The sequence below is a fragment of the Furipterus horrens genome, unplaced genomic scaffold (genome assembly GCF_987537825.1).
Source record: "Furipterus horrens unplaced genomic scaffold, mFurHor1.1.pri manual_scaffold_13, whole genome shotgun sequence".
Taxonomy (NCBI): domain Eukaryota; kingdom Metazoa; phylum Chordata; class Mammalia; order Chiroptera; family Furipteridae; genus Furipterus; species Furipterus horrens.
In genome coordinates, this window is record NW_028327183.1 from 39683467 (window position 1) to 39705343 (window position 21877).

The 21877-nt window shown below is 50.6% G+C and overlaps 1 protein-coding gene across 6 annotated transcripts in view; it reads left to right on the plus strand.

The window, feature by feature from the left end:
* PAK4 (p21 (RAC1) activated kinase 4) overlaps window positions 1-5169 on the plus strand; it is a 44713-nt gene extending 39544 nt beyond the window's left edge. For all 6 annotated transcript variants that reach the window (XM_090261140.1, XM_090261141.1, XM_090261145.1 and 3 more), the window contains 5 exons: window positions 568-701; window positions 895-1021; window positions 2085-2210; window positions 3529-3663; window positions 4201-5169. In XM_090261140.1, coding sequence (XP_090117266.1) covers window positions 568-701; window positions 895-1021; window positions 2085-2210; window positions 3529-3663; window positions 4201-4356 — 678 coding nt within the window. In that variant the 3' untranslated portion in view covers window positions 4357-5169. The remainder of the gene's footprint in view (window positions 1-567; window positions 702-894; window positions 1022-2084; window positions 2211-3528; window positions 3664-4200) is intronic.
* Window positions 5170-21877: the final 16708 nt, after the last annotated feature.

Below are 21877 nucleotides of genomic sequence, written 5' to 3' on the forward strand. Positions count from 1 at the left end.
AGCTGTGCCCCATGACACCCCTCAGCCACCCAGTATCACAGTGTTCCGACTGCACTGTGGACTTCTGTTGAATGAGGCCCTGTGCGCACGTGTTCTCCCCCTCCCCCAGGTTTTGCCTGGCTAGCTAGGCCTTCTTGCTGCAAAATTCTCCCCATCCCGACCCAATGCCTCTTCTAACCTGGGCTAATACCTACTTGTCCTGATGTCAGCCCTATGCTTAGACGCTTTCTTCCCACCTTCCTCTCCCAACACCAACCTGGTCTCCAGAGCCCCTCAGAGACCAGCTCAGGGCTGGTCGCAGATGGGGGTCAGAAATGTGTGTGCATGGGTTTGAAAACACCCTCAGAATGGAGCCCTTAAGGTGCCTTTGTGGTCTGTTGATTATGGCAGTGGATAGAGCAGTCCAGGGTGATCTCGATGAGCAAGAATGACGGTTGGAACCAGGCATGCAATGTGGCAGGGCCCAAGCCTGGCCTGAGAGTGAGGCAGGAGGGCAGCTGATGGCTAGATCTGAAGGTAGGGGCTATCAGCCCTCCCCTACCACGCTGACCCTGCCTCCCGCGCCAGGTGGTGATCATGCGGGACTACCAGCACGAGAACGTGGTGGAGATGTACAACAGCTACCTGGTGGGGGATGAGCTCTGGGTGGTGATGGAGTTCCTGGAGGGAGGCGCCCTCACTGACATCGTCACCCATACCAGGTACTACCAGGCAACTGGACCCTGGCTGGCACCCACCCTGCTGTCTTCCTGGGTCCCCCAAGGTGGAGCCGAGTCCCCTCAGACCTCTCCCATGACAGGACTGTCCCCTTCAGACCCCTTGGGGTGGCAGGGCCAGCAGGGCTGGGTCCCCCACAGGCACCGTTTGCCCCAGTGCTCACCCCTCCCCACGCAGGATGAACGAGGAGCAGATTGCCTCAGTGTGCCTGGCCGTGCTGCAGGCCCTGTCTGTGCTCCACGCCCAGGGTGTCATCCACCGGGACATCAAGAGTGACTCCATCCTGCTGACCCACGATGGCAGGGTGAGGATTTGGGTGGCTTAGGCTCCCGCCACCCTCCCCAGCTCTCCTTCTGCCATCACAGTAGGCTCTGACCGACAACTCAGTGGAATGAGGATCAGGTAGTTTGTTCCAGTCGGGTCAGTGAGGGGCTCTGTTCATGAAGTCACTGGGAGCTTAGGCTGGTGGGGGCTCTGTCATCAGCACAGGATGCTGGCAACTGTGACCTTGCCCTAGGATCAGAGAGGGGAGAATACGTTTGGGTGGCCGCCACGGTTCAGCCACATGCTTCTCTCACCACTGAGACCAAGCACCTGGAGTGGGTAGTGGACCCAGGTCCTCCCTCCCGTCTTCTGGCCTGAAGTTCTGAATCTCAGGTCTGTGGATGAGCCTCAAAGTACCCAGAACCTGCATTTATATTCCACAAGTGGACTTTCAGTGGGAGGGTCCCTGGACTTTCACCCACTTCTTGGTGATTCACCTGCCCTCCTCCAGGAAAGTTAATCCAGACAACAGAGGTAGCAGCGTGGAGCTCGTTTTCATGGGGAGTCTCACTCTAGGGTCTGAATACCTAAAGGTGTCTACGGATGTGTTTTAGGGACATTTGGGAGCCACATGAACTTGTACACACTCTGTGGGCATGCTTTCTGGGAGTGAGAAGATCCATAGATATCTTCAAGAGTCTGAAAGGGGCCTACAGTTCCACAGAAGGTGTAGATCCTTATTTCTGTGGACTGGACTGTTGCAGACCTTGTCCTCCAGGGAAGCAGAGGTGCAGGGCGGGAGCTTCGGCAGCCAGCCCTGGTCTCAGCCCCTGCACCAGGCTTAGTTCCTGTAGGACTCAGGCCACTTCCCCCAAGAGCCCCAGGGCACACCCTGTCTGGAAGGCAGATGGTGTGATCTTGGGGCAGTGACACACCTGAGGGCTCCCTGCCAGAGGTGTCAGAGCTACCCATGGTCTGGCTCTAACCTCCAGGCTACACAGTAGAGACCCAGCATGTCAGAGACCAAGGAATTAAATAGGTGGAACCTCTGCTCCCCCTCCCGCTACCAACACTTCTGACCCGCTGCCTGCACCCTGCCCCAGGTAAAGCTGTCAGACTTCGGATTCTGTGCCCAGGTGAGCAAGGAGGTGCCACGGAGGAAGTCATTGGTCGGCACGCCTTATTGGATGGCCCCAGAGCTCATCTCCCGCCTTCCCTATGGGCCAGAGGTGAGCCAGAGGTGGCTGGTGGTTCTGCTGTCAGCACCAGTTCATGCTGTGGCAGTTCAGAATAACCAGTGTGGGGGTGAAGTGGGTCTCAGTCTAGGGAGTGGGTCTCTGGGGACAACTCTGTGGGAGAAGAGGTAGGTGTGCATGCATGGATGCATTCATTCATTCCTGATCAGGTGCTAGTTCTGAGCCAGGCCCAGTGCCTGGCAATGAGAACAGAATGCTGAGCAAAAGGCTGAGCAGCAGTGGTCACAGTGCAAAGGCCACAAAGTGGCTGGTTCCTGGCTGGTTCGCCTGAAGATCCTTTTGTGAGCATTTTAAAAAGAGAAGTCTCTGATAAATACCCAAATTTCCATTCTCTGTGGGAAAACCAGGATGTTTGGCCACACGGTGGCCAAATCCTACATGGCGACCATGGGCAGCACGGCTGGGCCGCTGCGCTGCAGAAAGAGCACCTTTGTCCTGGCGGGAGTCCCCACCCTGTTGCCTGCACTGACCTGCTCCCTCACTGCATTGCCTGCCTGGCCCAGAGGCCTCTGAGCTGCTGCCTGTGGCCCTGAGGATTCCTCCCCAGTCAGTCAGCAGGACCTGTCCCAGTGCCTGGCTGTGAGACAGGCACCCTGGGAAGCACATCATGGGAGGAGCTTCAGGCTGGAGTGGGATCACAATGGGAGGGGAGTCTGGTGTGAGTTCTGAGGGGACATCCCAGTCAGGACAGCCTATGAATGACAGCCAAGCTCAAATGGATTTAGCAAAACCTGAAAGCTGTGGGTCCCCAAAACTGCGATATTAGGGAGTAGCAGGCTTCAGGCTTGGCTGTCCACCTATTCTCTCCCTTCGGGCCTTGACTACAGAATTCACTCAGGCAGGCACTCCCCTTGTGGGAGCAATGACTCCGGCAACTGGGACATGTCTTCCTGCCTGTGGCACCATAGGATATTTAGGTTACAGTCTTAGGGTTGGCTCTGATTGGTTCAGCTTGCATCACGTGCCCCATTCCTGACCCAATTACTGTGTCCCAACCAACCTGGTCATGTCCCCTGTCTGCCACTTGCCCTTGGCTGAGAGTGAAAGGGGGGCATCCACCAGAGGAAACCATGGGTGCTTAGCAAAAGGAAGGGGGACAAAGACTGGGTGGACAGAACCCTTCAGAGGGCTACCTGGGTGAGCTATGCTGGGCATCAGAGTGGGTGTCCAGGTCCAGGGGCTCAGCTTGCAGAGAGGCAAAAGCAGAACTGGGGGGCATCCCTCCCTAGTCTTCTTCCAAGCCCTGGCTTGCCCAGCACAGCTCCGCCTGCCGTCTATGCCTCCACTGCAGGTGGACATCTGGTCGCTGGGAGTGATGGTGATCGAGATGGTGGATGGAGAGCCCCCCTACTTCAATGAGCCACCCCTCAAAGCCATGAAGATGATTCGAGACAACCTGCCACCCCGACTGAAGAATCTGCATAAGGTGGGCCCTGCCAGCAGGCGGGTGGTGTGAGGAAGGGGACACACAAGCCTGTAGGGTGGCTGGGCACCTCCTGGCCTCACACCCAAACCGAGCCTTCCTTGGGCGTGGACAGGAATGGGCGTTGATATCTCCTGGGATGGCATTTACTGGGTGCTGGGCTCCCCCTCCTCCCTCCCACCCCGATCTCAAGTGTCTGCTTAAACATAGATCCCCTTTGCTCTCTTCATCCCACGGAGGCTCAGGCTGGCCTGGCTGAAGGCACACAACATAGCCAGGGCCAGGAAGGGGACCTTCTCAGTAGGGAATTATCCGGTGAGAAGAGGGCTCCTCCAGGTCCCAGCTGCTGCCAGCTTCTCAGCAGACCTTGAAAATAGGAAATGAGTCCCTGGGGCCCAGCTCTAGACACCTGGCACCTCTTTCGTCCTGCCTTGGGCAGTAGATGGCAACCCCTGTGGCAGGAGACAGGCCCCACGGCGAGTGAGCAGTAGGGCTGGCACTCAGACCCCAGCAGGGATCCTCTCACTTGCCTCCCCACAGGTGTCGCCGTCCCTGAAGGGCTTCCTGGACCGCCTGTTGGTGCGTGACCCAGCACAGCGGGCCACAGCGGCTGAGCTGCTGAAGCACCCGTTCCTGGCCAAAGCAGGCCCACCCTCCAGCATCGTGCCTCTCATGCGGCAGAACCGCACCAGATGAGGCTTGGTGCCCTGTCCCTGAACCAAAGAGCCCCTTGGGTCAGCACTGCCCTGCCGGAGGCCTGTAGGGGGCCAGCCCCTGCTCCTCCTGGCCTGGGAGACACTCCATGTGCCACCACCTTTCTCACTGGGGGTGGTGTATGGGACCCCACTACTGAACTCCAGTTTTGATTTTGTGACTAAAAACACAGGGACTTGTGGGAGCAAGTGAGGCTCCCAGGACCTTCCACCCCCACCCTCTGGGACAGGCCCTCCCTGCGTTCTCCTGTCTCCAAGAAGGACAGGTGGCCCCCCCATCACTGGAAATCTGCAGTGGGGGCTGCTGGGGGTGGAGAGAACACTACGAAAGAGGTGTGTGTGCGTGTGTGTGTGTACACAGTGTGTGCGTGCAGTGGAAGGTCCAGCTCCTCTGTCCTCCAGCCTGCGAGTGGGTGTCTCTGAGACCTTACCTGACATAAGCCCCCTTTCCCACTGAGCCATGGCGGGGGTCGATCATGAATGTCTGAAGAGTGGCCTTTTCCCTTAGCTCTGTCCCCTCTTTCCATGGTTGGATGGGGAGACAGGTCAGGGCTTCCTGCTCCCAGCCTCTGCAGAAAATGACTACTGCACCTGGACAGTCTCTTTTCTAGAAGTCTATTTATATTGTCATTTTATAACACTCTAGCCCTGCTCCCAGCTGGGGACAGATGGTCCCTGTCCTGCAGGGTGGCACTGGGGACAGAACCACTACTTGAAGAATCAGGTTCCTGCTCCCTTGGCGCAGCCCTGTCCTCCCTCTCCTCAAGTTAGTTTTACAATTAAAACATTTTCTTGATTTGTGTGTGTGGGCTGTGTGGAGGCCCCTCCCTGCCCAGGCCATCCAGGGGAGGGGGAGGGGCTCTAGGGTCAGGAGAGGGCAGCCTGGCTAACCCCAGGATTACAGCTCAGCTTAGGGCAAGGGCCATGTCTGTGGGTGGGTGGGCAGTTCCAGGTTGAAGAGCAGCTGGTAAAGTGCCTGCTCAGGGGGGCAGGATTGATACCCACACATCCCCCCACTCCCCAGGCCTGGCAAAAGTCAGTTTACTAGTCCATCTGCCATGATGACCAATTTACTAAATCTGATTTCTGACAAGGTTTAAAGGTTTTAAAGGTTTTCTTGAGCATATTCAGTGGGTAGGAACTGGTCTGTGGTGAGTTGATGTTAGTAAATTGGTCAATGGACAGATGCACTTTGGGGCTTGGCTAAGGTGGGTGGACATGGGCCTGCCTGCTTCAGAGAGACTCCCAGGGGCTAAGCCTGGGTCCCAGCATGGGCAGGAGTCCAGCTGGCATCAAGGTGATAGTGCAGCTTCCGCTCTGTAGGCACCGAGCACTCCAGGCCAGTGCAGGGCTGTGTGTGTCCTCCCCAGCATGCTGAGAGGTTTCAGGGGCAGGAGCTGCATCCTGGGGACAGCTGGGAACACAGGAGGGAGCCCCTCTCTAGAGCCCTCCAGGCATTACTGGCACCAGCCACCTCCACCTAGTTTGTGGGTGGAAGCCGGGGGGAGGGGGGTCAGAGAGATTCCGGCTTGGTCCACACCTCCCACTCTCCTCTGCTGTCACATGACTGTCCCCACAGCACCCCTCTCCACTGGCCCTGAGCTCCCCGAAGAGTTGGGATGCTGTTTCTATGACAGCCTGGCTGAGTCCATGCATGGTTTAGATAGATAATCACAGATTTAACATACCAACGTGAATAATGACTGCTCTATGTGAATGTGTCTGGAAAAATATGCCAAAAATTGGCATAAGGAGAAACAGAAAACAAAAAACAAAAATAACCCCCCACCCCCCCGCACACACACATATTTAAAAAAAATACTTTGAGCTTGAATGCTTTCACAGATGAGTTCTAGCACACTGAAGGGTCAGGTAGTTCCTACCTTGTACACTTTGTTCCAGAAAACAGAAAGAGGACCACTGCCTGCAGGAGGCTGGAATGCCCCAAATCCCAACCAGAGAAGGACGGCGAAGAACAGAACGTTGCAGCCACTGCACGCACAGCCCGGGCACACCGATCTCACTAGGTGCCCGGGGGTGCCGCTGTCTGTGGAGAGGCTGCTTAGAGACGCAGCAACGGCGTTTGCCACCTCGGGTTGTGGAGGCAGAGCCCCACGCAATTCAGCTGTTACTGGGTGTCCAGTCACTTCACTGCAGTTTTTTTTTTTTTTTAAAGATTTTACTTTTAGAGGGGAAGGGAGGAAGACACAGGAGAGGAAGAGAAACATCAGTGTGTGGTTGCCTCTCACCTGCCCCCAACTGGACCTGGCCTGCAACCCAGGCATGCGCCCTGACTGGGAATTGAACCGGTGACCGTTTGGTTCAGAGCCTGGCACTCAGTCCACTGAGCCACACCACCCAGGGCACATCACTACAGTTTTAAAGAATGGCTTTGAGGAGCTCTTCCTTCGGGCCCTCTGCCTCCTCCTGCTGCTGATGCTCATGCTGACAGGGTTCCCGGACAGTATTAGTCAGAAAACGATCCAGTTTCAAACAGGATTTAATACAGTGGGTTGATGACCAAGACACTGGGGCGGCTGCAGGAGCCACAAAGGGTCAGTAGCACAGCTGGTAGTCATTAAAGACAGGAGCCTCCACTGTGTGGTTGGAGGAACAGAAGGGGTCAGTGCACGACCAGAGTCCACTGGTGTCCCTGCTGTGCTGAGCAGAATGGCTGTTCAGCTTCCCGCCCTCTACTCCCACTGGGAGCTTCCTCTTGGCAGGACCTTACCGATTCCAGGTGGCAAGGGAGTTGCACAAGGAGGCTTTTCAGGCTTCCAGCCTCAGTGAACAAGGAAGCTCTCAGAAGGGCAGGTGTGGCAGAGCAACAGACATCATCTGCCTCAGCCAGGATGTGGCACAGGGGTCTCACTTTGTCCAGATGTTATTGTCCAGACTTGGCGCTCCACAGGAGTGAGTGTCAACTCAGCCACAGCAAAGGCCAAGGAGAGGGAGTTAGGAATGTGTGAAGCTCAGATTTAAACAAGTCAGACGAGTGGTTCTCAAAGTGTGGTTCCTGGACCAAGAGCATCCCTGAAAACCTGATGGGAATGCAAATTCCTGGACCACACTCATCCCAGGCTAAATCACACTCTGGGTGGGGCCTGGCAATCTATTGTAACAAGCCCACCGACCGGGGAGTCTAAGGTCCAATCAAGCTTGAGGGCCACTGACACGTACAATTGACCAAGAAGTGTGGGATTCAGCCCTGCTCAGCAGGGTCCCAGCCTCTTCCATCTCACACATTCACCCTGGGACTGTGGCTTCTCCCACATGGTCCAATGGCACTAGCCACCACTAGAAGGGAGGACTGGTAGAGGACACTCCAGGTTAAGGACAGGACCTGGTTGCGCCATGGCCTCATTGGTCAGAGTTTAGTTATGTGACCACACAGAGCATTGGAGGTTGGGAAATGTGGTCAGTCTTGTGTCTAGCTAAAAATTCTATTGCCATAGAATTGTGCTCCTTTCCTCCTGCTGGTAAACTATAAAGTTGATAGGAGAAAACATTTGTCGTTTTTGATCCCTGGTTGAGAGTCTGAGGATGTAGAGGGCTGACTGTATGCATTAATATAAGTAATTTTATATAGGGAATTGAGCGTCTGGATTTTGGTATTTGTGGGAGTCCTGGAACCAACTCCCTGTGGATATCAAGGGACAAGTTAAGTTTTGGAGAAGTCATGGGTTTTCAACTGTAGAAATGAGGGGGTTGACATCCCTAACCCCCACATTGTTCAAGGGTCAACTATATTGCACATTAGTAATTTCCAGGAATTCAGCTCCTAGATGACTTAGTAAAAAGAAATCTCCCTCAGGACCATGTGGGAGGGTGCCTGAGAGTGTTCCCTGCAGCGCAATTTATGGGATGGGAGCTGGAGGCAGCCTGGGTGTCCACCCAGGAGAGTGGGTGATGCATCAAGAGGGTGCACACCATGGAAGGGCTCCTGTGCAGCCAGCAGGAGCCAGGGACCAAGTGTACCCATGGGGAGTGGGAGCCAGGCCAGCAATGGAAAAGTAAAATTAAGAGCTGTAATACCAGACCAAGTGCATAAATTACAAATTGTGGACATAAAGCGGTCATTTTGCAAGACCAGAAAGACCCATTTACGTATTAGAATAGCTGCCAGTGGGAAGAGAGGGAGACGGCTAAAGGGAGAGAATGAATAAACAAAAAATAGGTCTTGGGAGGAGTAAAGGCCTCGAAGGAGGTGCTGAAGGTCTGCTCTTTAAGCAAAGGGCAACCTCCTTTGGTGTGGATTTGGGCCTAGTCACAGGTATTTAAAATGAAAATTATCCAGATTCTAACAAGCAGCCAAAATTGAGAATAAGAGAATGGCAGGTTGTTATTGTCGACCTCAAAACCCATGCCTGCCTCCTGCCAACACCCCACAACTTCTCAAGAAGGGCCCAGGGAGTCTTCTCACACCTGCCTCCATTTCACAGAGGTGGAGACAGATCCATGGAAGGGAAGGGCCTGCCCTGGGTGACAGGGTCTAGGAGGGCCAGGCCTGAAGTCTTCCTGTGCCAGGCCTTGAGCTGGGTGGTGGGGTTGCAACAGTGAGTAGGATAGATGTGGTTCAGGAGGCTCAAACTCTGATGCTCCCAGGGCCAGGCAGGGGACAGGAGCAGGGAAGTGGCTGCACACATGCTCTTTTGAAGGGCAGTCATTTCTCAGGCCACTGTGGCCTTGAGGGAACTTGGCCCCACAGTGCTAACTGTTCTGATTTTTCTCCAGAAACTCATTTTCATGGGAAAGCTCTTGAGTCTTTAAGACAGGGAACTCACTCAAAACATTTAACAATATCATGTGGGTCAAGCAAAATCAAGGTCATAGTTAACATTCATCAAAACCTTACTGTGTCCCTGACCAGGTAGCTCAGTTTGGTTAGAGCGTCATCCCAATATGCCAAGGTTGCAGGTCTGAGCCTGGGTCAGAGCAAATACAAGCATCAACCAATGAATGCCTAAGTAAGTGGAACAAAAAAATTGGTGCTCCTCTTTTTCTCTCCCTTCCTCTCCCTCTAAAAATTTAGAAAAAGAAAAGATCTTACTGTGTTCAGGGCTTTTCTGAGCTCCTAGTTTGACTTCACTTAAGCTGTAGTGGGTTGAATGGTGACCCTGCAAAACCTATAAATGTGACTGTCAGGCTGCCTTTGCTCACAGAACTCGCCCAGAGAACAATATAGGATTTTACACCAGGTTTATCAAGAAAAAAGAGAAAAAGAAGTTAAAGAGATAAATGGGAAATTCCCAATCCAACTCGAGGACTCCTAGGAATTAGGGAAGGAGGAAAGAAAAAAAGGAGAAAGGAAGAGTGGAAATTCCCAGTTACTCAGAAGGGTTTGTAGGAATGCTGCCCACGTGCATGTTTGCAGGCCCCAGCTCCACACTTTTCCAGACCTATTTTGGTTAGCGTGAGTTCACCCATCAACACATTCAACAGGTTATTTACATTTCCTTGCTTTCCCCTAGTCTACATGTCACGCTAGGTCCATCAACATTTCTTTTGGGAACAAGCAAAGTCCATTTTCATTTCTTATGGGGGAAGTAGGGACCTAGGTTAATTTGCATATGGCTTATTTGCATGTGTCAAAAGTCTGAGCAGGTGGTCTAGCCGCAGCCATGTTTTGACAATGAACAAACGGGAAGCGTAGCCCGGAGAGACATGCGGGAGTAACTGGGCTGGAGGGAGAAGCCTCTTGGGATGAGATGAGCCACCGTGTGCGGAGTTCGCACAGTCGCGGTAGAAGCCGCGGCGCCGGTCGCACCGACTGGACCGCGGTGTTCTGACAGTGACCTTATTTGGAAAAAGGGCCTTTACAGGTGTAAGTTAAGGATCTCGAGATGAGATAATTCTGGGTTATCTGGGTGGGACCTAAATCCAGTGACAAAGTATCCTTATAAGAAAAAAGCAGAGGGAGATTTGAAGCGTACTGAAGAGGAGACAGCCTGTAAAGATGAGGCAGAGATGGAAGTGTTGAGCCATGAACCACACACAGTGGCGCCATCAGCAGCTGGAGAGGCAAAGAAGATTCTCCCCCAGGCTTCAGGGTGAGCCCGGCCCTGCCGACACTTTGACCTCAGACTTCGGCTTCCAGACCTGTGAGAAAATACATTTCTGCTGTTTTAAGCATCCAAGTTTGTGGTAATTTCTTACGCAGCCACAGGAAATGAGTGCAACCCTCCCAGCAGCTCTCTGAGAAGGCGCCTCCCTCATCCCATTTTACAGCTGGAACACTGAGGAACAGTCACTAAATCCCAACCAGGCCACACAACAAGAAAAGGGTAGAGGCTAAGTTTGAACCCAGGCACTTGGCCTGGGAGTCTTTGCACACAACCACCATGCCATAGCCTCCTGAAGGATGGTAGGGCCCCCTTCACTTCTTCGCCTGAAGGACCACACCTCTGAACAGAAAAGCATCAACCTTTGTCTTCCTGGGTTGTCCGTCCACTCGACTAGGGCCATGCCCCACAAAGGGGGTTCTGGAAGAGAGATGACTGCTCAAGGAGAAGACTTGGGGCTGAGAGATATCAGGGCTGGGGATGAGAGGGGGCAGTAAATAGGGTCCTGGCATCTGGTTTGGGAATGTGGAGAGAGCTCAGAGCGTTTTCCTAGAAAACCAGACGCATCAGAAGGTTGGGGCTCCTGGGTTAAACAAAGTTAAACTCTCTCCCTTTCTTCCTTTCTTCCCTATTCCTTTATCTCTGACTTTATCTATCTCTTATTTAATCATAGTATTTGAACAGGTAACCCAAGCACATGGCACTTTTGTACAAGATTCTGAGGGGGGAATTGCAAAGTTCACCTCCCTCCCTCCCTATTCTGGCCTCTCCACCCCTCCCCCAGAAGCAGCCACCAGGACAAGCTTCTGTATCTCCTCCCAGAAACGCATGCGTGTACCAGGTAACACCCACAGGCATATACAGATACATGGCCTACTTTGCACAACTCTTAGCATAGTACACCTCCTCTGCCTTGCTTTTATCTACCTAACATTGTATCTTGGTAGTTGGTCCCAGCTGTTACATAAAAAGCAACCTGTTAATGGCTGGGTAGTATTCCATGGAGCATATGAAACATGATTTACTGAATATCCCAGTTGATGGTCATTCAGGAAGCTGGCCATGGTCTGATGTTCCAATCAGTGCCATACAGAAACCTGCACGAACTTTATATCTGGCACATGGGCACATTTCTCCGGTATGCATACACTTCGCCTCCTTCCCTGCCTGCTCCAAGCCTCTCACCTGCCCTCTACCCCAGGTAATGCTTTCTGGGTATCTCTGACCCTCTGGATCCTTTCCTGGCTCTGGTCAACCCCATCCCAATGCCTGTAAGTCTCTCTTTCTGTCTCTATGCTTCAGCCACTTTAGATCTCTACCTCTCCTTTATCTTCGGCTGTCTGTCTCTTTGACCCCCTCCCTTCCATCCTCCTCCTCCTCTCCCTCTGCCCCTTCTCATTTCTTTCCTTCTACCCCAACTCATTCCTGCCTCTCTGTTGCCCACTGCAGGGTGAAGCTGGCTCACTGCACCCCCACCCTCCACCCCTGTGGTTTATACTGTGGGAGACAACATTTAGCTCAGCCCACCTTTCTCCCACACTTAGCCCCCTCCTGGCCCAGCAGGGCTTTTTCATCTCCTCCAATCCTGGCTTCTCTCAGTCCCCGTGCCTGCCCTCCAGGACCCCCCTCCCCAACTTTTTCTTTATCAGCAGGATTAGGCCTTGGGACGCACTGACCCTGAGAGTCAGTGATACTGGCTTTGCAACGAGAACCATGAGATCTAGACTCAGGTGCATGGGACATGGTTTCCTGCCTAGGGCCAGGCCTTCCTGCCCTCCCTGTCAGCAAAGAGAGCAATCAGTCTGTGCCAGCCCTGAGCTGGGAACAAATAATAAACAAACCTACCCAAGGCCCTGCCCTGGTGAGGCTGACATTCTCACGGGGTGACATGGTACATGACCAAGTGAACATAATCACATAGATATTTACAAATCATACTAAGTTCAAGAAAGGAAGTACAGGGTGTGGCAACAGGGAATAGCAAGGGAAGGCCCAGATCACTGTTGATGTACCAATAGGGAACAATCACCAAGATATATTGTTAGGTAGAAAAAAAAGCCAGAAGGGTGTGTGTGTTATAAAGAGGTGACATTTGAATTGAGATGAAAGCAGCCATGGAAGCATGTTGGCAGATGGGCAACATGTACAAAGGCACTGAGGTGGAAGGAATTTATAGATCAAGGATCAGAAAAACTATGGGACACCATGAGTGAGAGAGAGAGAGTGGAAAGGAAGTCCTTTGCCCAAGGACATACAAGTTTAAGGTGGAAAATATTGCTCAGGCAGCCTTGTGCTCTTACCCATGAGGAGAGCGGGGTTTTTTTGGTGTTTGTTTTGTTTTTTAAAGATTTTATTTATTTATTTTTTAGAGATAGGGTAAAGGGAATAAGAAAGAGAGGGAGAAACATCGATATACAAGAGAAATAATTGGTTACCTCTCACATGCTCCTAACTGGGGACCTGGCCTATAAACCAGGCATGTGCCCTGACCAGGAATCGAACCAGTGAGCTTTCCGCTTGCAGGCTGGCACTCAATCCATTGAGCTACTCCAGCCAGAACAGGGCAGTTGTTCTTAGTGAGGGACCCCAGACCAGCAGCATCAGCATCACCTCCCAGGCTCCCCCACAGACCTACTGAATCAGAAACTGGGGGTGGGAGTGGGGGCATGGAGCTCAGCAGTCTGCATTTAACAAGGCTTTCAGAAGATTCTGACTTGCAGTCAAATTACAGAACCACTGAATCAGGCTCTCTGGCCTCCCCAAGCTTTACTCCTGCCTTCTGAGGGATCCCTGTCCACTGTGGGTTGAATGGTTCTCCCCAAAGAGTCATGTCTGCATCCTAATCCCCAGAACCTGTGAATGGTACCTCATATAGAAAAAGGGTCTCTGTAGATATAATTAGTTGGGGACCTTGAGTTGAAGAGGTCATCCTGGATTACCTGGGTAGGCCCTAAATTCAATGACAAGTGTCCTTACAAGAGTGAGGAAGAGGGAAATTTGAGAGCAAAGAGGAGGCAGAGATTGGAGTGATGTGGCCACAAGTCAAGGAGTGCTGGCAGCCACCAGAAGCTTGGGATGGAGAGGAAGGATTCTCCCCTGTAGCCTTTGGAGGGAGTGTGGCCCTGTCAACACTTTGATTTCAGATTTTTGGCCTCCAGTACTGTGAGAGAATAAACTTATTTTATGTCACCAAGTTTGTGCTAATTTGTTGTGGCAGCCACAGGAAATGAATACACTGTCTGTTGGGGTAGACAGAGTGACAGACCCCAGCATGACTTCACACCTAACGGGAGATGGAGACTACCAGCTTCTCTGTCACAGAGCCTGGCAGGAGCTCGGAATCTTCTCATGACTGGAATTTGGAGTTGCTGGGATGTAAAGAAAGGGGCAGGGAAGTGTTGAGGTGGATTGGGACCAACTCAATGACTTAGAAAGTTGGCTGCAAACTAGAGTCTGATCTGAGGCCACTGAGGGGCCAGGAGGGGCTTAAGGAAAGGAGCCATGGCCAGATGGCTGGTGGGAAGCATTATCCTGAAAGTAAGATTCTAGCATAAGGAGCCTGGACCCTAACCTTGGCCACTCTCCCTATTGATGCAGACTCTGGGGCCAAACTGTCAGGGTTCAGACCCCAGCTCTATGACTTCCTGGCTGTGTGACCTTGAGCAAGTCACTTTACTTCTCTGTGCCTCAGTTTCCTCAATTGTAAGGTGAATTTAATAATCATATCTCCCTTAGAAGATATATTTGGTTCATATACACAGAGCATATAGAACAGTGCCTGGCACACACTAAGCATTTTGTAATCGCTATTACAGGCATACCATGTTTTATTGCACTTCTCTCTTTAGCACTTTACAAATGTTGTGTTTTTTATAAATTGAAGGCAAGACCCTCCACTGGCAAAAATATCGAGACTCACTGAATTGTGATACTCTCTTTATTGAGGTGGTTTGAAATGGGACCTTCAGATTCTCTGAGGTATGCCTGTATTGTTGTTTTTATTACCTCCTCCAGCTCCTCAGCTGTCCATGTAGGGATGCCTCCAGGTTTACGTCTCAGTCCTGACCTCAGCCTCAAACATCTACCTGCCCCCTGGCGTTGACCCTTTGCATATCCAGGACTTAACACATCTGTGATGGAATGGTTGATTTCCTGCTCCTCCCCATTTGTCCTGGTCTCTGCCTTCCTCTGGGCCAATGGTGCCACCTTTAGCCTATTGCTCAAACCCTCAAGGTCAATCAAGCCTTTCCTCTCTGTCTTCAGAAGAGATCCTGAGTCTGTCTTCTACCAGCCACTCCATGGTCCCACTCTGGCCCTGTCCACCCCTCATCTCCCTCCTTGCTGTCTCCCTGCCCCTTCCTGCCCTCATCCAGCCAGAGATCAGTAGTATCTACTCATTTCCCAGCTGAAACTTTCCCCATCATTTACATAAAAATTATTACCCTTAGAAAAATCCTGCAGAGTTGCTCCAATCCTCTCTTCTGACATCAGCTCCCCTTCCTACTCTCCTCTCCAGATACACTAGCCCCTCTGCTGTTCCTCCAACCCACCAACCTTGGTCCCACCTCAGGGCCTTTGCACTTGCTGTTCCCTCTGCCCGGACATGCTCCTCCCATAGCCCTTTGTGCAGCTAACTCCTTTTGGCCTTCTTCAGGTCTCTGTTCAAATGTCATCTCCTCCAAGATGCCCTCCATGACCACCACAGTTAAAAGAGGCTTCCCACCAGTCTCTCTTCTCTGTCTTCACAGCCTGTTCTTCACCTCATAAGGACTTAGTCCTGTTTGTAAATTAAGTAGTTATTTGTTGACTTGCTGAGGCTCATCTCTCCCCCTGTGAATGCTTAAGAAGTATTGGTTGGAAGAATAAGAGATAGGAGAGGTAATAAGAAGCTCAGGATCCTTGTTCCCTTTATAAAATCTATTTAGATTTTTAGAAGAGATAATACACATGAGTGGTACAAAATTCAAAAGATACAAAACATAGAGACCAAAAGTCTCTTTCCCCCTTGTGTGTCCAAGCCACCACCCTATCTCTGCCTCTGAGGCTTTACTGGGTTTCATTCCAGAGGAGCCTGACAAACTTATTTCTTTTTCATTACACACATGGTAGCACCTAAGGCCCAATATTCTATATATAGCTCTTGTTCACTTAGTAGACTTACAGATATTTCCTTTTTCATATGTAGAGAGTAGCTATAGTCTTTGTTTCGTTTCTTATCGAGGTATAATTTACATACAATAAAATACACCCATATTAAATGGACAGTCTGATGAGTTTTGACAAGTGTCTATACACATATAACAACTACCACAATGAAGACAGAACTACCAACTTTTGCTTCCGGTCAAGATGGCAGCGTAGGCAGACATGGCTCGTCTACTTGCACAACCACATCAAACTTACAACTAAAATATAAAACAACCATCACTCAGAACCGTCAGAAATTGAGTTGAATGGAAGTCTGACAACTACAGAATTAAAAAAACCACATCCATCCAGACTGGTAGGAGGGGCACATATGCAGAACGGGCTGGTTCCTCACCCACGTGTGGTGGATAAAAATTCGGGAGGGGTATCTCAGGAGTGAGAAGTCCCAGCCCCACACCAGACGCCCCCAGCCCAGGGTTTCAGTGCCAGGAAGAGAAGTCCCCACAAGTTCTGGCTGCAAAAACCAGGAGGGATTGAGTCAGTGGAAAAACTGCTGGAGCCCCAATCAGTTCCTCTTAAAGAACCCATATACAAACTCACCTACTCAGACTCTCCCTTTGAGCTCCAGCACTGGGGTAGCAGCTTGAAAGGCATCAGTGGCATACAGGGAGAAACTGACTTGTCTGGCATCAAGGCCAGCAGAGGCCATTGTCCCTTTTCTAAACCATCCCCCCATAGAGCTGGCAAGCTGGTGCCATATCTGAGACTCCATCGACCTGGCTAGCACTGTTAGACCCACCTTGGAGATCCCCAGAGACTTCACCCAAAGCAACTTACAGACCCACCCAAGCTGCTTTACCATATGAATGGCTGGTTTGGCACATGCTGCACAACTTCCTAAATCCTCTCAAACAAGCAACAGCTGGGCTCAGTGAGCCCCAAGCTCAGCACTAGCAGCAAGGCAGCCTAGGTTCACAGCTTGGCTTCACCTGGGAAACTCCAAGCCCAGCACAAGTAGCAGCCATCTCAGATTGCTTTATAGCTCGGCGGGGTGGCCCCGGGAAAAACACAGGTGGGGGCTGGCCTTGGAAACACCACTGGGAAACCCCAGGGCCTGTGCATTCAGTAGACAGCTATAGACCACATTAGAGAACCACTACCCTGTGCCTACACAGCTGATCCTCCACAGAGGACAGAGGTTGGTGGTCTGTGGTCACAGCCAATCATTGCAGCTGACTGGCCTGGGTAAATCCCTCCCATTGATCTACCAGCAGCAACCAAGTCTGAACTACAAGAGGAGGATGTACTCAGCCCACACAAAGGGCACACCTCGAGTACCCAGCTTGGGTGATAGGGGAGGCTGTGCCACTGGACCCTACAGGACACCTACTATATTAGGCCACAGTACCAAGACATGGAGTCAAAGCAGCTCTACCTAATATGTAGAAACAAACACAGGGAGGCTGCCAAACAAGGAGACAAAGAAACATGGTCCAAATGAAAGAATAGATCAAAACTCCAGAAAAAGAGCTAAATGAAATTGATATAAGCAATTTATCAGATGAAGAGTTCAAAACACTGGTTATAATGGTGCTCAAGGAACTTAGTGAGGACCTCAGCAGCATAAAAAAGATAAAGTCAGAAATGAAGGATACACTAATTGAAATAAAGAACAATTTACAGGGAAACAACAAGTAGAGTGGATGAAGCCAAGAATCAAGTCAATGATTTGGAATATAAGGAAGCAAAAAAACAACCTACCAGAACAATAAGAAGAAAAGAGAATTAAAAAAAAATGAGGATAGTATAAGCAGCCTCTGGGACAACTTCAAGAGGTCCAACATTTGCACCCTAGGGGTGCCAGAAGGAGAAGAGGAAGAGCAAGAAATTGGAGATCTATTTGAAAAAAGAATGAAGGAAACAGACATACAAGTTCAAGAAGCATAGTAAGTCCCAAACAAGATGGAAGCAAAGAGGCCCACTCCTAGACACATCATAATGAAGAAGTCAAAGGTTAAAGATAAAGAGAGAATCTTAAAAGCAGCAAGAGAAAAGAAGTCAGTTACCTACAGGTGAGTTCCCATAAGACCATCAGTTGATTTCTCAAAAGAAACTTTGCAGGCTAGAAGGAATTGGCAAGAAATATTCAAAATCACAGAAAGCAAGGACCTACAACCCAGATTGTTCTACCCAGCAAAGCTATCATTTAGAATTGAAGGGCAGATAAAGAACTTCCCAGACAAGAAAAAACTAAAGGAGTTTGTCATCACCAAACTATTATTATATGAAATGTTAAAGGGACTTATTTAAGAAAAAGAAGAGGATTGAAACTATGAACAATAATGGCAAAAAAAATACACATTTATCAAAAATTGAATCTAAAAAACAAACTAAGCAAACAAGAAGAACAGAAACAGAATCATGGATACAGAGAGTGTTTTGATGGTTGCCAGATGGGAGGGGAGTGTGGAGGAATAGCTGAATAGGTGAGGGGATTAAGTACAAATAGGTAATTACAGAATAGCCATGGGGATGTAAAGTACAGTATAGGAAATGGAGAAGCCAAAGAACTTATATGCATGACCCATGGCTATAAATAATGGTGGGGGTATTGCCTGAGGGAGTGGGGGTGCTGGATGGCAGGGGGCAAAGGGGAAAAAATCATGAGAACTGTAATAGCATAATCAATAAAATATAATTTAAAAAAAAAAGAAACTTTCATCACTCCATGAAGTCCACTCTCACGTGTGTTTGTAGTTTGTCCCTCAGCCCAGGATACCCTTGACATGCTCTCTTTGATTCTAGGTTAATCTGTTGCCCTTTAGAGATTTTGATATAAATGGACTCACACAGTCCATGCTCTTTCTTTGCCTGGCCTTCATCACCCCGCATGACAATTTTTGTTTTGCCCATGTGACTGCATGTTTCAAGGACTCAGGCTTTCTTCTCACTCAGAGTACTCCATGGTATGGATGGAGGTTGGCCACCTTATCCATTCACCTGTTGATGGACACGCATTTTGTTCTGATTTGGAGCTACAGTTGACCCTTGAACAATGTAGGGGTGAGGAGCGCTCCCTCCCCTGCACAGTCAAAAACCTTAGACTCCTCCAAAACTGAACTGTTCATAGCCTACTATTGATCAGAAGCTTTACTAATGACAAAACATTAGATTAACACATATTTTGTATGTTATATGTATTATACTTGTATACTGTTGTCTCACAATAAAGTAAGCTAAAGAATAGACAATGTTATTAAGAAAATCATAAGGAAGAGAAAATACATTTCCAGTATTGATCAGAAAAAAAATCAAACCCGCCTATTAGTGGACCCACGCAGTTCAAACCTGTGTTGTTCAAGGGTCAACTGTATTTTGAAAAAGCGTTGTGTGTGGGTCTTTGTGGGGACGTATCCTTCCATTTCTTGAGGCTAAATTCTAGGAGTAGGATTGCCTGACTGTAGAGTGGATAGTTCATTTTATAAGAAGTTGTCAGCTCTGGCTAGTGTGGCTCAGTGGATGAGTGCCTGTTTGCGAACCAAAGGTTTGCTGGTTTGATTTCTAGCCAGGGCACGTGCCTGGGTTGCCTGTCAGGTCCCCAGTTGGGGGCGTGCGAGACGCAACCAATCTGTATCTCTCCCTGTCTTTCTCCCTTCCTTTCCCTCTCTCTAAAATTAAATAAATTAAATTTTAAAAAAAGAGAGAAATTGTCAAATTGTTTTCCAAAGTGGTCACAGCATTAGTCATGTTTTTTAACGTTTCACACATGAAGGGTGGCTTTTGGGGAAGGATGCCATGTTGGTCAGCCAGACCTTGGCCTGTTTGGAAAAAGGATGTTTGAGATCTAATGTCGAGAGCAACTGGGCTTTGCAGGGCCCCGGTTGTGCTCCTGGCACCCCCACATTTAGGTAAAAATGTTCCTCATAGCAGAAATGTAGGCATGTAGTACTTCTTAAATTTTAGATTCTGGGGGTAAGATGCCTGGGAAGAGGGCCTGAAAATGCATTTTAAATAAGCCCCCTGAGTGAACATGATGTGCCTTAATAATTGGGAACCTCTGAGCATGAGGATGTGGAAGAGAGGGCAGGGCTTTCCAGGTGGAAAGAACTTCATGAGAGAGAATAGGTCACAGACGCAGGGACCAGGAATCCAGGGCCTCAAATGCTGGCCAAAGATCTGGGACTTGCTGAGGACACTGGGGAGCCATGGTGGGTTTAAGTGGGGGAAGGAGTGGTTGGATTTAGGTTTTTGTAGGACCCCCTGGCAGCCACCGTATATGTGTGTGTGTGTGTGTGACCACTCTCAGGGAGGGGATGGTGCAGAAACTATGGCAGGCAGAGGGCAGGCAGAGGAGGGGTGTTGATTTCCACTCTGCAGACTCTCCCCTGCCCCTATTTTTAGGTGTCTGGCTCCTGGCTACGCCCTGCCCTGGATTCTGACTCCACTCACCACACTCTTGTTCTGGCTCTGCCCCTTCCTCCTTCTCTTCCTCCTCCAATGAAGACAGGTGGGCAGGCTGCCAGATATGGATGTGGGTTTGTGTGCTTCTGGTGGCCAGGAGGGTCTCTGGTTGTTCCAGCTGTCGTGGTCTCTTTGAGTGTTTGTCTGGGGACTCCCGTGGGAACTTCCAGGTGCAGTGGAGTTAGGCTCTGGTATGCATTAGTTGGTTTGCTCCTTCCCATGGGGCCTCCCCACCCTCCCTGGATAATTCCCAACTTTCCCAGGACAAGTCACTTCACCTCTCTGCCTTGGATCTGCCTCCTGGGGTCTGTTGAGAGCTTTAGTGAGTTGAAGACAGACAGTAAATATGGCCACTGTCTCCTGTCTGCTTCTATGTGAGCCAGTGTTTCTCCCTGGGTGTGACTTGAATCTGTGTCCCTGTGTATCTCATCTGAGGCTTTGTGTATCCAACTGAGCACATACCAGCTGTACAACTTGAGTGAATTACTAGCTCTCACGACTGTGCCTGTTTCCTCATCTGCAAAATGGGTTTAACAATAGACTATTTCCCAGGGAGGATGTGGAGATTGAATTCATTGCCCCACCTAAAGAGCTTAGAACGATGCCTGACACGCAGCCCACCCTCAGCTGCATGAACATCATCATTGGGGTGCGAGCTAAGCTCCCAATCTCTGCAGCATGTGTCTTTCCTCAAATCAGGGGCACAAAGCACCCAGGGAAGCATGCAGTTACCTGGGGCAATAGGGGACCAGGCCTGTGGGGGCGACTCTGTTTCCCCAGCTGTGAAATGAGGGTAACAACAACACCCCACATAGGGTTGGTGCATAGGTGAGGTGGGGGCTGAAACGCATCCGTGGCATACAGTTACACACATGTGCGCGCGCACACACACATGTGTGTGTTTGCTGTTGCCTTTCCTTTATAATAGTAGCACCTACCTCCTATGGTCTTAGAGGATGAAATGGATTTGTAAGCACTTAGACCAGCGCCGAGCAAGCAGCAAGCACTTGTTGTCTGCAGCTACTGGTAATCTGTGTGGAACTCCATGCCTGTGCTTACCTGGTGTGGGATGTGGCCTGGGAGGGATGTGGCCGTGGGCATCTGGCCCTACAGGTTTCTCTGCCACCCCACTTCCTCTGCACCCCAACCTCCTGCCCCCACCATTGCCCCATCCCTCACCCCAAACTTCCTGTGACCTCTGGGTGAGGAGGCTTTGGCAACTTGTGTTGCCTGCCCCAACCCCAGGAAGGGGTGCAGGCACCCTAAAAACCCAGGTTGGGTTGTTGCTTTCCTCGCTGCTACCTCAGTGTCTCCACAGGGTCCCCCATTTTGGTGACTCCCCATCTCTGGGTCCAGGTCTCTTACTGCCCTCCACCCCCGACCTTGATTTCCAGAAAGGGAAATGTCAGGGTCCCAAGGGTGTGTCCCAGTGACGACAGAAGAGGGAGTAGCAGAAGCAAGATTTCTGCCCACTCTAAACCTCTTTTCTGAGAGGGGAGGCAGAAAGAGGGGGTCTTTATTAATTAACCTCCTGCCATGAGGGATCTTAATGAAGCAGACAGACCTCATTTAGAGAGCAAGGAGCTCTGGTATTAGCTCACTTGTCACACCCCAATCCCAGGGCCAGGGCCTGGGTCTCCAGCTGGACCTGGAGAAATCGGAGCAGGAGGCCCGGATAACTGAGGGGGGCTGGGCTCCAGCCTACTGTCTTCTCAGACGAGGAGGGGCCGGGGGCCTGGACTCCCGGGTCTGAGGGAGGTGGGCCGGGAGCCCAGATCCTTTCCCCAACACACCCCGCTCTTAAATGTCAGCTACAGAGCCCCACCCCCTCCT